The 15,041-nt window shown below is 40.7% G+C and overlaps 1 protein-coding gene across 2 annotated transcripts; it reads left to right on the forward strand.

Annotated features, from left to right (window-relative positions):
* The first annotated feature begins 470 nt into the window (after nucleotides 1-470).
* Nucleotides 471-14,377, forward strand: NSRP1 (nuclear speckle splicing regulatory protein 1). 2 transcript variants are annotated; one of them, XM_068210515.1, is made up of 7 exons: nucleotides 471-579; nucleotides 1,638-1,725; nucleotides 7,942-7,998; nucleotides 8,161-8,292; nucleotides 8,823-9,030; nucleotides 9,604-9,712; nucleotides 11,582-14,377. In XM_068210515.1, exons 1-7 carry the CDS (start codon nucleotides 560-562, stop codon nucleotides 12,600-12,602), a joined length of 1,635 nt encoding a protein of 544 aa, XP_068066616.1. In that variant the 5' UTR covers nucleotides 471-559; the 3' UTR covers nucleotides 12,603-14,377. The 2 variants fall into 2 exon arrangements, with proteins under 2 accessions (XP_068066616.1, XP_068066617.1); XM_068210516.1 differs by lacking the exon at nucleotides 471-579 and adding an exon at nucleotides 1,032-1,115.
* The last annotated feature ends 664 nt before the right edge of the window (nucleotides 14,378-15,041 follow it).

The following is a 15,041-nucleotide window of genomic DNA, read 5'->3' on the forward strand; positions in this document are numbered from 1 at the left end:
AAAAGGTTTTTTATTGGGATAAAGCTTGAGATTACAGCAACTGCACTTTCTACAGTGAGATTTAATCTTTCCAATAACGTCCCTTTTGGCAGAATCACTTTTTTAATAACATTTTGGGAAATTAAAACTCCCCTTTCAGTCTTTAGTGGGGAACGAGCGACAGGTGGGTGATGGGGGGGAGGTACCAGCGTGGCTCCTCAGCCTCGGCCCCGGGAGCGTCTCGGGGGCTTTTCCCCCTCAGGGCTTCTCCCTCCTCGGGGACCTTTCCCGCCGCTGCCCTGAGGCGCCCCGGGCCCCCGCGCTGCTGCCCTCAGGGAGCGCCCGCCATCTCCCTTCCCTCATCAGCACTTTCGCCCCGCGACGACGAGCTGTTGAAAAAATCCCCCGCCGCCTCCAGCCCCCTCCGCCCGGTCTCCTCTTCCCTCCCGAAGCGGGACCGCGGCACTGTGCCGTGAGGGTCTCCGGGACGGGCGGGGAAAAGTGCGTGGGGAGGACTCGGCCGCGAGGAATCTGCGGCCGCGGAACGGCAGCGGCTGCGCGGGGGAGGCGGCCCGACAAGATGGCGGCGCTGGGCAAGCAGTGAGTGCCGGCAGGGCCGGGGCGGGCGGGCCCCGCCGGGCCGGGGCAGCGCCCGGGGGGGATTCGGGGCCGGCGCTGAGGGCCGGGGCGAGCGCTGGAAAACTCTTGCCCAGGGACTCGCTTGTCCCAGGTGTCCACCGCGCGGCCTCGCTGTGTTGGCCTGACTTTAAAACTGTGTTTATTAAAAACAAGCAGAACTCAACCAGGCGCTTCAGTGTGCGGCGGTGTTGCCTGGGGGTGCTTTTCCCTCTTACGGAGGAGAATCTCCTCAGTATTCCCTCACACCTCCCAGCCTCGGGCACCGGCCCCGGCAGGCGCGGCTCCTGCTCGGCCTCCGCGGCCGGGTCAGACGGAGCTGAGGGCGGGTTCGGGGAGCAGGCGGCGGTCTCAGGGATGGTGTGATACCCGGGAATGGGGGGTGTTGCAGGCAGTTCAGCCACACACCCTGTGATGAGCTGCTGACTCAGTGATGGACTCGGGGAAAGGCACGTGGGCGAGAAAGCCCCGGTTTAGAGGTTGCTCAGCACCAAAAGGAAGTGGGTTTAGCACAGAGATGGACTTTGTCTGCACAAGAGTTGTTTTTGTGTGGTTAATTAATCTCAGTGCGACATAATCTGACTGTAAAACTTCTCCTTTGCCATAGCACCTGTGGTTACATCGCCAGCCAAACATGAAATTACAGCACTGCAAACATAGGCATGGAATAGCGCTTGGTATAGACTAAGAGTAAATCCCTTCAGATTAAACAGTTGGCATTTAAAAAAAAATTCTTATTTCTCTGAGAGAGAAAAGAAAATCACTTTGAGAACTCTGAACAAGAGGGATTTGCATCCTAATTTAGGAAAATCCAGAAACTTTGCATAGCAAAAGACAGCAGTAGCTCTGGGAGAAGCTGGCCAGTGTGCTCTGCTGCAAAGGCTGCTCATATATAACTTCTATAACTTCAATACATTATGTTCATGCTGACTTTTTACTTCTCAAATGGTAAATGGCAGAATTTTTATTTGGAACGTGCTATGTTGTAAGTGATGCTAAAGGTAACTTTTTTTTTTCTCTAGATATGGGCTTATTATGCCCAAAAAGCTGCCACAGAAAAATCTTGTTTCAAAGAAGCTCTCGGTGTTTGCAGATGAATCAGATGAAGAGGTCAGTTCAACAATTTTCTTCTGAAATTTGCCCTGTATTCAGCAAATTTATTTGTGTCCAGCCCTTAATGGCCGCATCAGGTTTTGGCAGTGTCATTAGGATATGTGCCATCATTTTGGATTTGGGTGTGAAATATGATCTGTATTTTCTTTAGTTCAGGTTACATGGAAGTGATGATTTTTTGTTACTTTCTGTCAACTCTTCCAGAAATTCAGCACATGTGACAACCTGTTTGCCAGAGTTAACTGTAGCTTGTAAAGGGATTTGTTGGCTGTCACTGGTGAATGCCTGCGAATAGAAAGACCTGAAATAGGTCTCAGTCAAATACTAAGTGTGTTTTATCCTTTAGCTCATTCCATCCAAATTTGATGTAATTGATTTTATGATGTTCATACTGGGAACAAAAGCAAAGCTGTACAACCCAGAAGTTCTACAGCAAGAGAAGATGTATGATACTGTGTGAGAGTGTTCTTTTCGATAATCCTTAATTTTTAGTTTCTTTCGAAGTATTAGGTTCAAAATACTCTCTCTGTACCTGTCCCAGTAGAGGGCACTGTGTGCTGTGTAAATCCCACCTGGATGTGCTGCTGGAAGCACGGGAAGTGTCCAGGAACAGGCTGGCATATGGGGCCCTTACAGAGCCCTGTGCTACAAATACGTTCTTTCCTCCCTAGAGCTTCAGTCCGTGCTTGTTCTTTTTTGTGGTCGAGAAAAACAATGCTATTAAATCATGAAATAATTTCGGTCTGTTTCTGACTCACCAAATACTTACTTTTAAAATCTGTTTTTACTTTAATGAGCTAGCAGTTGTTAAATTTTATGTCCCAGAACGCCTAAATTTAGCAATTCCCAGCCCGTGTGTACCTGGTTCCATTAGAAAATCTGGAATGTTGCTGTTGAAGGTGTGTGAGCTCCTCTTTCACAGAGCATGAAAGGGCTGAGGACCTTTCTAGTGGTGTCCACTCAACCCTCAGCTTGGGACTGCCTCAGTGCAGCTTACAGGAAACAGGACACAAATGTGTTTTAAATCCCATCTCTTTCCTCACTTAGCTGTGATCCTCAGAGGTGCATCCCTCCACTGTGGCTGTTCAGAGAGGCTTTCCTTTAGATACAGCTGCTGGAGATGGTAATGGAGCACTTTCCCTCTTAGATGGAATTTGGTGTCTATCTCTGCATTAAGGATCTGACCCCACATTTTCCAGATCCCAGGAATAAACTTCATTTAATCTGTTGTCATTAAATGTTGTGTGGTAGGTTTGGGAACCTCCCTAGGGGCTGTCTTGTATTTTTACACTTCTTCATTTTCTCTTAATATCTTAAACATTGAAACAAAAGAATGAATGTTAGTAATTCTAGTAAAAATAATATATGATGCTGTCTGCCAGCTTTTAGCTTAACATCTCAAGTATCCTCCCTGTAAGAAAAGCTGACAGATTCACTGTCAAAGTCTGTTATAAAAGCTCTTAAAAGTTGTTGTACTCATCAGTATGGTACATACCAAGCAAAAAGTAATAATCTCATAACTGCCTTTATCAAAGAAGATTGTTTTGTTGTTTTTTTTTTTTTTTTTTAAATCAGAATTACTTTATTAGTTCAGTAATGATTTCAGAGCTTTTCAAGATAAGGAGCAGCATTTGGGAGGGGTTTCATTTCCTGTCTTCTACCTTATCAGTCAGAACTACATCTCAAATGTCTGGAGATTATGTATTTTTAACTGAACTCTAATAAAGTTTGTGCTGGGAAATCTGCAGACCTGACCTGTCTGTGATTATATATTAGATACCAAACTTTTGCTCCCTTTTTTTTTTAACGTTGCTATGCATTTTTCACTCAGATTTTGCCTCTACTCTTGCTGAAGGAATTTGGATTTTTTTTCATTGTGTTTAAGTACATTAATGGCTGTTAGTTGCTGAAGATGGTCTTTGTGTTAGTTCATAAAAAACAGAGCATCTGGACTGGAAATTTTCTGGAAATACAGTGTTGACTGAGAAAAGGTGGCTTGTCAGTCTGTGTGATGTTCATTGTTCCTTTTTACCTTTGGAGTTCAGTTGAAATTATCTCTGTGGTACAGCAGATAAAATTTCTGGTTTGAGATTGCACCAGTATTACCCAATGTATGTTCCTGTACTGTACCAGGCTTTCAAAACTGCTTTGTTAATACAGGATGAAAAAAACCCTGTAAATAGATGTCAGTAGATGCTAAATTTGGGAGGGAAGTTGTGGAGCCAGTGTGAACAGTTCTGTGACCGTATCAGTTGGATTTGGTGGGTTTTTCAGTGACCACCTAAAAGATAAATGAAGTGTTTGAGCAGGCAGAAGCTGAAAATAGGCAGAAAACTCTATCTTCTTGTAGGCTCGGATTTTTGGTTTTGCTTATGGATCCTTCCATTCCCTTTACAACTTTTCAAAGGAAAAGTCTGACTGAAAGGATTTGCTGAGTAATTGATGCTGGTGCTGACCAGAGTTTTTGCAACAGTTTCCATGCAAAATAAGACTGGGTAGAGTAAAGGGGCTCCTAGAAAAGAATTTTCTGAGAATGAGGAAGTGGAAAAGAATCAAGATGATGCATATAAAATCAAGAATAATTCAGAGAAGCAAGGTGTTGCCATTTCTCATAACATGAGCAGTATGTGTTATGGAGTTACCAAGTAACTGGTTTAATCTAAACAGAAGGAAGTTGTGTAGTTAAGGTGTGGAACTCCTTGCCACAGGATACTGTGGCATGGTCCGAAATATATATGAATTCAGAAATGGGTTAGTCAAATTAAGGGATGCTCTTGGTGCCAAACAATGGTTCAGGTGTATTCTCTAGTTCAGGAAGTCCTTGATCTGGTTTCTGGAAGCTAGGATGGAGTGCTGAGAAAAGCTAATTCTGTGTACCTGACTTGTTTTTCATGTTCATTCTCTTGATCTTCTGCTAGTAGCCATGACTCGTATTGTGTGTGAATTGAGAGGAATCTGTTGCCTGATGTGATTTTTGTTTTTTAACTCCATGAAGACTGGAGTCCCATGTGCAGGCTGTACTTGCATTGTACAGGTCTCAATGGGGGTGGGCCATAAAGATTCACTCCTAAATCCATGTACATGAGGGTGTAAGTAGCTCATTTTAGAGTGAGAAGGAGCTAAGAAATGGAGAGAACCATGAGAAATATTAGCAGATTGGGATAATTAATTGCTTTTCTTTTTTTAGTAACCTTTCAGTTGTGTACAAGCTATCTTCCGTGGTCTGGTAGCAGTGGTAGTAGACTGGAGAGCCTCATTTCTCAGAGTTCCTTCGTTTGCATGGATTCTATGTCCTTTCACAGGATAGGGTTAAAACATTTTCTCCTTTCAGAAAATATTGAACTATAAGCTTTGTGCTTCAGAAGAATAGCTTGACTAGAGGGAGGGAAAAAGTATGAGACAGATTGCTGAGCTTATAGGGCCTTTAATAAATGGGCAGTTGATAAGTAAAACAATACAAAAGGACGGGAAGTTCTCATCTATCAGAGCTCACAGCACAACAGGAAATTGTCCACCATAAACCATTGGGGAAGGTGTTTGTTTTCTGTAAACTTACTGCCAGTCTGGAGAAATGGCAGATGGACTTCTTTACCATCATATGTCCAATAATGAGGATTATGTATTATGTTAGTGTTTACCTAATCTTTGTAGATCAGTGCATTTATTCCATGTAGGCAGACAAGGAAAACATTCTAAGCAGAGTTTCACATATTTTGGTGGAATAGAGCTTATTCTGTAAATGTAACTGCAGAATCTGTTTTGTTTTTTCACTGAGTCCCTGCTTTCTGGAATAGTGCAGGAGAGATTCTTCACTGTTGAGGTGCCTTTCTGTTAAGAGTTTCCCACAGAGGAAACCTTCAGGCTGACCCTCAATGTGTCAAAGGACCATCTTTCTCAAGAGCCAGGAGGAAATTGAGGTTTTCTGTGTAATGCTGATGAGTTTTCTATGCTAATTTAAAATGGCTGTTTATGGTTTATACTGATTCATTTATAGCCTTTTCAAAAGAAGGTGTATGTCATAAAATTAAGTAAAGCGTTGTAAACTATTTCTGAACATTAGTTCTTCAGAACTTAAGAGTTCTTCAGTGTTGAAAGCAGAGGTAAACGTGAGATGCATGAAGCCAGGATTCTTGTAGGTTTTAAACTAAATAATCCGCTATCTACTTCCCCCAGTCAACCAACCAACCAGGTACAGAAATCAATAAGGGACTGTGTCCAATTCTAGTCCGAATAATCAGCAAGCTGCAGCAGGCAGGGTGCTGATACCACAGTCAGCTCTGTGTATTGCTCATGTCTGCCAGGCTCAGCTTCCTAAAGCCTGGGCTGCTTCCTTACCTGGTTGTCTGCACCTGGGTAATAGAAAGCAGCTGCTTCTTAGTGATGAGCACAGAGTCAGTGCAGGGCTTTTCTTCTGTAGAGTACACATCACGTTTTCCCTTTATTAGCCACAGGGTCTAACATTTTGAAAGCAGAGATGGATTTAATCTAAGTCTGCATTTAGCAATTATAGCACCAGAAAAAATTGGAATATATGCCCTTTTGAGTTCCCCTTTTTCCTTGTCTGTGAGTCCTTTGCTTTGAGTAAGCTAGGAAGGAGTATTTTGAATGTTCTGTGTTTCAGGGGGTTTTGATTGTAGTATTACTTATGAAAGTCTTGTGTTTGTGGGAGGTGAGCAAAGGTCTAGACTATCTAGAGGTCAGTGGATTCTGTTGTATGATACCATATGTACTCTTCCAAATAATGACAGTGTTACCTTAGCACCTTCTCTTGCTGAGTCTAGAGTTACTTGGTACTCCTCTGAGATACTACCTTTCTGGCATTAAAAAAAAAAATAAAAGCTACAGAGAAGTTTGCAAGTACTTTTATTATTTATATTTTCCATAGCAGAAAAAAAATCCCTTAGAGGTGATCACTGTCTATACCTGTTCATTAGTCCCATCCTGGGTGGGTGACAGAGACCCCAAAGATATCAGGTATTCCTATGGTCTTTGTGAAAATGCCAGCTGGGTAAAGGGACAGAAATGGATGAGAATTTGTGATTTTAGTCTTTCCCAGTGCCCAGGAGGAACTGGATGCTCAGCACAGGGCCAGTGTCTGCTCACACAGCACTGCCCATGAGCTTAATCAAGAGGCACCTTTGAGGAGGGAAGAGAGAGAGACAGGGTGCACAGACATGTATAATGAAACTCCATCCCTGCACAGTGTCCCTGTTTCTGAAATTAACCAGTGGAAAAAAAAAAAGATTTGCACTGTTTACAGTCTGTCCTGTAGAAAATTGTGGAAAAGCACTTGATGTTTTTCCTTGTTGACACATCTGTTAAATTGTTAATAGGATAAGAAAGAGGGGTCACGTGTTATTATTTTATTTTAAACAGTCTTCATGTCTAGGGGATCTGTTTGAATTTAGATGGTGCTAATTCTGTTTGATTTCAGAAGATCTTAGTTCCTGCTGCCAAGCTCCCTGCTACTTGGTTTTCATTTTTTAATTTTATTAACAACAGAATTACAGAATCTTTTTGCCTTTTTTAAATGTGACACAGAGCATGTATTAGTCAAAGTTGCAAAACTTGGGAAGCTGCCAAAATGCAAAAGGATATTTCCTTCCTATTTCTGCTTTTGAAGATTAAGAGATATTTAATTACATAAACAAGGATACAAGTCCTGCCATTATAGTGGATCTGTTTAATAAACACTATTATCTATTGGTTGAGAAAAGATAGATATGTAGTTTAGGTCAAAACTAATTAAAAGAAAAAAAGTAAATAAAATGCAAAGCATTTTTGTAAAAGACAGTATGATTAGAAAACCTATTTTCAGTAGGGATCCGTTTCTTCTTAGGAAAGATTAGTGTTGCTATTTTGTAGCATGTTAATCTTGAGAAATTAAACAGTAACATTTGAAGTACATGCTGTTTAGTTGTGTTCTTATTTCTGAAAATACACAACTAATGATACAAATGAGACTTAAAATAAATACCAGATCCTTGCAGAATTTTGTATTTAACTATTAATATAGTTTTTGGTTTTTTATGTGATTGTCAGTATCTCTGCTTGTGACTGCTACATCTCTGATGGACATACAGAAAGAATTCAGTGTTTTCTGAATCACGCCTGTCTGTAATTGGACTATTATATAGTTGTTTGTTAGAATGGTAGAAAGAGAATCTGTGTCAATGTAATTAATTTTGTTTCTGCAATGCATCCTTCCTACAGCCAACTGTTGGGGAGAGTCTTCAAAAAGAGGCATTGAAAAAGCAAGCAATGAAACAGGTAAGGGATTATTTTTAATTTACTCTCAGTGTTCTGGTGGGTAAGTTTATACTATAGATCTGTTTAAATTATAATATAGGAATCAAATATTTGAAAATAGTAAAGATTTCATTATTATTATTTTGATATCTTTTCTTCTCCTCCTCCCTGTTTTTGTTTTAGACTAAACTGGAGATTCAGAAGGCTTTAGAAGAAGATGCTACAGTTTATGAATATGACAGTATTTACGATGAAATGCAGCAGAAGAAGAAAGAAAGCAGTGCCAAAATGTTAGCTGGAAATGACGACAAAAAGGTCAATACCTGAGAATGTATCCTGTCTGTGCAACTCTGTCTGCTTGGGGTAGCCATGACTGGTTAACTTGTAAACTACAAAGCATTGCTGGATTATCCTGGAGAGTGATACTTTCATTGTTACTTATTCTAGTTCATTTGAAGGCTCTTGTCAGCTTCTGGGGGATGAAAGGAAGCCTCCCATTCCTTAAAAGAAGGGCAAGACTATTACAGTTAGGAAGACAGAGGGATGAAAAATAAAAAAAACATTTATTTTCATTTAGAATAAAAATCCTCCTATTTAAAGATGGGATGAAGTTTTGATTGAATACAGCAGCCTCTCTTGGTCGTGGGAAACGTGCTGTGTTAGGGGTCTGAAAGGAATGGCAGTTTGTTTTGGATAGCTGTCAATCAGATGGAGAACACATTAGAGTAGCTCCTGACAGTTTCTTCCATTACCAACTTAATTCAACATCTCCATCAATCCCAATTTGTTTTCTCAGCCACCACAGTTACCTCTCAGCATGGTAACTTTTTTCCCTTCTACCTTAGCCCAGATACATCCACAATATCCTCAAAGCAGCTGAGATTAGGAAGAAGGAACAAGAAAGAAGAATGGAGAGGAAAATTCAGAAAGAGCGTGAAATGGAAGGAGGAGAGTTTGCACACAAAGAGGCTTTTGTGACTTCAGCCTATAAGAAGAAGCTGCAAGAAAGAGCTGAGGAGGAGGAGAGAGAAAGAAGAGAATCAGCTCTCGAGGGTGAGATTCATAGTGAAATAATTGTCCTGAAAAAGAAGTAGGGCCTTGTACATGATTTATAATATATTCATTCAGTGGTCTCTATGTGAGGCTTGAAATAATCAAAGAGGACCAGATCAGCAGATCCTGTATGAGATCAACCTTGGTCTGTTACTTTCCTTTGCACGTGTTACACATAGAACAGAGGAAGCTCCTCTGTTTGTGTGTCAGTACTACTTGGGTTGGTGCTTTAATTTTTGAGAGAGGGTCAGTTGTTGAAGGAAAACTCGTAAGCCTGGGTTCCAGTCCTTACCCCAGACATTCTGGTCAGGATCAGGAGTAGATGTAAAGCACAGGATGTAGGATCATTAGATAGATTGGGCTGGAGTGAACCTCTGAAAGTCACCAGTTCCAGCTGCCTGCTCCAAGCATGGTCTGCTGGGAGACCAGGTCAGGTTACTCTGAGCTTTTCCCACTTCGGATCTGAAAACCTCCAGGATGGAAATTGCAGCTGTGGTGGTGTGTACCAGTTGTGAGCTGTGTGTGATGAGTATTTGTGGCACAGTAAATCCAACCTCCCTTTCTTTCTCTCAGCATACCTGGATGTGACCAAACAGAGGGATCTCAGTGGATTCTACAGACATCTTTTAAACCAGCGTGTGGGGGAAGAAGAGATGCCTAAATGCAGCTTCCGTGAAGCCAGGTAGGATGTGATTCCAACAGGGTTTCAGGTATGAAAACCAGCATCTGGCTGTTTGTGATTCTGTATTCACTGGAAGATGAGACAAAGAGCACTAAAATAGTGGTAAGGTACACTGGTAATTTCATACAGCTGATTAACTGAATTATTTGGTAAATAACTAATGACACAAAAATGAAACAAGCAGGACAGGGATGCTGTCTGAAAGGTATCAAGAGGCCAGTTATGACTGTAATCCTGCTTGGTATTATTCTAACCTACATTTTCTTTGGATTGCTAATATTTAGCAATCTGTACAAGTTACACATTTTGAATCATGAGGAAGACAAGAGGTAAAATAGTGAGCATAGCAGTAAGTCATAGGAAATGAATATGCTATGAATTTCCTGTAAAGAATGTGTCTCTTCACTTTGTACTTACTCTACATTTAGTTGCACAAAAACTAAATTGAATGTTGATACTGTGGTAAAAGGAAATGAATCAAATATATGGGAAATTCAGTGGGAATATTTCAAAATCTGAATATGTGAACATTCCAAAGCAAAGTAATGAGATGAGAGTGAATTATTTAGGTGTTTAAAATGGTAACATTCTGCCCTGTGGATAAATGTGATGAGAGGGTTATTTTTTGTATGCAGCAATTGATAATTAGAGACAATTAACTCAGGTTAAACCTTGTTTGATAGAGGTTTAAAACATGGATGTCACTAGTTAATTGTTTGCTATCACAAATAAAATGCAGCTTTCATCAAGAGATCTTCTAGATCTGAGATTGTATTGTTAGAAAGTAAATTCTTAGCCCACGTGAAGAAAGTGATCACTGAAGTTTCTCAGCTGCCTCAAGTAAGGGAGTTCTCCATGAAGTCTTCAGGGTGGATGTGATTTTTTACTGTGTAGAGAGCATTTGAAATGATGGCTTTTTAATCTTGCAAATTAAGGAAATTTCCTTTAGTGGCACATAAAATTAATTCAGGGGAAGCAAATTGTCCTGTAGATGATGTTTCCAGCAAGGCTTTCAAATAAACTCAGGTGTATATTTTAATTTTATTCTTGTTCATAGTGATACAGCAGGATACAGAGAGAAAACAGCTCAATTTTTAGATCTCAGATGTGTCCCTAAAGTGAGCCCCACCTTTGAGTTGGATTACTAAGTAAATTACCAAACTTTTCAGTGTAAATTTTAGTCGTGGTTCATAGGCTGTCCATGCCTTCAAGCATTCAGCAGACACAGAATCTCACGGGTGGTGTGCTGACTCATGAGAGAGCCCCACAGGCTGTTCTGGAGCTGTGTGATTAAATGGAAGACACGTAGCTTGTGTGAGTGAACACGGATTTCCTCATCAGCCAGAAGAGAATGGCAAAGCATAACCCCCTCCATGGGTCAGCATTTTGCATGTAAGAATATTTGAGCTGTAAGAAGTTACTAATTTCTATCTAGCCACAAGTGAGATCTTCAGAAATACTGGATCAAAATAAAACACGTTCCTCTCTCTGTCCACAAAACACACAACCTGCTTCTTCTCTGCATAATTATTTGATGTGAATAGAGGACCAAACACATAGGAAAACCTGTAACTTGCCAGCAGGCTTACACAGGAACACAAATCAGTGTTTTTTTCCAATAGATGGAGGCTGCACATACTTTACCATAGTCATACTCTTTTAGATAAATTCCTCAGCTCACATTCACCAGTGAGCCACATCTGGATACTTCGTGCTGGAATCCTGGAACCTGAGCCACAGACAGATTTGCTTTCTTAGACTTTTCAGCAGCATCTTTTGCCTAAGTCCTGATCAGAAGTCAGTTTGTAGAAAAGTCCAAGATTTCAGGCTTTTTAATGTTACTTTTCTTTTCTAATGTAAAAAATGTAGGATAAAGGAAGAAAAACCTGACAGTCAGGATGAACCCAACGAAAGGAACAAATGCCCGTCGGAAAGACAAAGAGTGAAGCCCTCTAAGAAAGAAAATAATCCAGATGCTGATACCGACCTAGGAACTGATAGTAGTGATGATGACAAGAGACACAAGCATAGTAAAGTAAATTTGAAAAAGAAGAAAAGAAGGGAGAACTCTGTGAGCAGTGAAGAGGAGGTTAAACATCACAAAAGCCAGAGGCATTCCAGATCACCAAGCTCGTCCAGTGTGGAGGAAGAGCCACGCACCAAAGCCCAAACAAGTCATCAGAGGGGAGAGAGCAGGCCAAGCAGAAGGGGAAGTGAGGAACAGTACAGGGAAAAGGATTATGAGAGAAGTAGGACCCATGAAAAGGATCACCAGAGGGAAAGGGAAGAGCGACACAGGCACGGGGATCACACTAATAGAGATCACTACAGGAGGAGGGAAGATCAAGATGATAAACAAAGGGGGAAGGAAAGAAAAGAAAAGGAGGGTCATGGCAGAGAATGGAGGAGGGCAAAGGAGAGAGAGGAGAAGGGCTCAGAGAAGGAACGAGAGAAAGAAAGAACAAGAAATGATAAAGATAATGACAGAGAGAAGGAGAGGGGAGAGAAATACAGAGAAAGGGAAGATCATGCAAAGGAGAGGAGAGAGAAATATGGCAGTGAGGAAAAGAAATACAGAGAGAGAAGAGAAAGTACTCCTACATCTTTAGAAAAAGATGGGGAGAGTGATCTGGGAAAAGAGAGAAAGGGAAAAGACAGAGAGGTGGATGAGAAGGGAAGCACCAGCTCTGGAGTGTCTGAGCAGAAACGTAAAGCTGGAGAAGAAGGGGAGAAAGGAGAAAAGGAACAGGCACAGAAAGCACCTGAGGCCCTGAGCAAATTTGCTAAAAGGAGCAACGAGGAGACGGTGATGTCAGCACGGGACCGGTACCTGGCCCGGCAGATGGCCCGGGTCAGCACCAAACCCTACATCGAGAAGGAGGAGGATTGATGGCCCTGGGCTGGGCACAAACACCTGGGCTGTCAGCCAAGAGGAAAGGCCACTGCTCTGCAGATCCTTGTACAGAAAAGGTTATCCTACCTATTTTTTCCTGGCTTTCCTTTGAGAAATTGAGTGTCCCTGAAGAGAACAACTTTTGGAATGGAGCAGTGGGTCTCTTGACACACACTCTTAGTCTGTCTGTACAGATGAAATGTTCAATGTAGCTGACTGTCCACCCTGCCCTTCAGTACCATGTCCTTGGTACGTGAAGATTTTGGACAGACCTGGGAGTGTTAAACAGTGTAAGGTGAGAATGCAACCCCCTGCTCCTTTCAGTAGCCAAAACAGTGAGCTCTGCTGAAACAAAGGTGTTCTCAGCCCATAGGAGGATGTGTTGCTCACTACTGCTCTCGAAAATGGGAAGCAAACCTGTAAAAGTGTGTGGAAAAGCAAGAAAACCAGCCTGAGTAATGATCTAGGAGATTTCTGTATGTAGAGTGGAGTTTTGTAAGATATATGCATATTGAGGTATGAATTTTGTATTATGTGTGGGTTTTGGTCTGGGGACTTGATGTACAGAAACAGTTAATAAAGTGTAAGATACATATTGGATCAAATGGGTGGGTCTTTTTTCATATGTAGGTTATTTTACTGCATCTTTTTTGCATGGAATAAGGTAGATGAGTCTGTTTTCATGTATTACAGTTGTATCAACTTGTTAAGTGATATTTTACATTTGTCGTACAAACCTTTTGTTCAAAGGTTCATATTCAAGAATAAAATTATCTTCCAACTAGGTAAGTAGGATGTCTGACAGTGGGTCATAGCTTTTAGAATACATTTTCAATGCTTTTATAATTGTTTCTTTGACTTTTGTTTTGTTGTAAGTTTATCACTTTTATGCTAGAGTAAGGTGTACTTCTATATTAAAAAAAAAAGGTTTTGAGGTTGGTGCTTCCCTAATGATTTGTTCAGCAGACTGAGCAATGAAACAAAGTGTGAGTAAAATTAAATGCAAATGATGCCACTTTATAAAGGCTTGGAATCAGTTTTATGTGTCAGCTAATCAAGTAGTTAAGCACATGCTCCAGCATGGAGCAGTTTGGTTTTGCTGTTCTGTGTAAACAACTGTAATGAGCTTTGATTCTTCTGTTGGAATGGAATGAAAGTGTTTAGCAGTGGGCCAGGGTTCAAACACTGAGGGAAATCCTCTGCTTTTTGTCAGAGGCCTTGCTGGCATTGTAAACTGGACTAGATGCTCTGCTGTTACTTAGAATTGAGATTTTTATCTTTGCTCTTCCCAGAAGAGAGAGGCACAAGAGACGTCTGCAGATGGTTTATGAATATTAAATTTATTACAGTAACAGTTTACAGTACAAGGCACATACTGATGACTTACAATCAGCTTGCAACACTTGTAACTAAACAGCTGCATAAATTAGTACAGGTGCATCATGTACAAGTTGGAGGGAATACTTAGTTCTGTACAGCTAAAACTCCAGTTTAATTCTCTTTAAAAGGCAAAGATGGTTCTAATTTACCAGTTTCATGACTTCCTTTTCACTGTTCAGAACAGAGGGTAGGATATCCTTGTGGTAGATGAGTGGAAGATGAGCTGAAGAGAAGGAATTTTTTTGCCTCAAAACACTTTGTAACTGCAGTGCAGTTCATTTGGTATCAATATAAATAGTTTTTGTAGAAAACCAGTGTTTAAGGTGTGGCTACTTGGTGAGCTACCTGATAAATATTGTTTGCTTTACATGTTTTCAGATGGGTATGTAAAAGGGAAAAAAATGAATTGTATAAATAAATCAACTTCTCAATATTTCAACCACTCAGCTAAAGAGAAATTCTAAAAAATGAACTTACCATAATCAGATATTTGAACCAGTACACTATGTAACAAAAAAGTAATGAAGAAAATGAATAGTAGGGAAAAAGTAATAACTAAACTGCCTTACAAGTTCAGCATTTATAGAATGAAAACATGGATGTATTTTATCTCTGTGTTATTCAGGAAGAGAAAAGCCTTTTTAGTCTACGTTGCTTTTTGTATCTTCAAATAATTCTAAGACTTTTCATCCTCTCTGTGTCTCAGGACTCAGAGCACATTGGTCTCACATTTCAGCTGTTGCAGGGCTTGTGTTACTATCAGGGCTTCCTGGCTGACTTAATTCACGAGAAAATGTGATATTTCTTGGGAAATCTCTCTGAAACCTCTCGGAGAGCCAATGCCTATCCTATGTCAATGTCTTAAAAATTGCAATTTTTTTTTTGTTAGCTGAACCCCTGTCTGAAGAAGAAAGAAATGGGGTAGGGTTTTCTCCTTTATTTCCCACACTTTGCTGTTGGATATGTACAAATACCTCATTCATCTTACATTGACATTTCATGTGTGTTTTTTCAGTTAATGAACTCAGAAAATTTAATTTTTGGAAGTAGATTTCA

This window comes from Anomalospiza imberbis, chromosome 20 (assembly GCF_031753505.1).
Source record: "Anomalospiza imberbis isolate Cuckoo-Finch-1a 21T00152 chromosome 20, ASM3175350v1, whole genome shotgun sequence".
Taxonomy (NCBI): Eukaryota; Metazoa; Chordata; class Aves; order Passeriformes; family Viduidae; genus Anomalospiza; species Anomalospiza imberbis.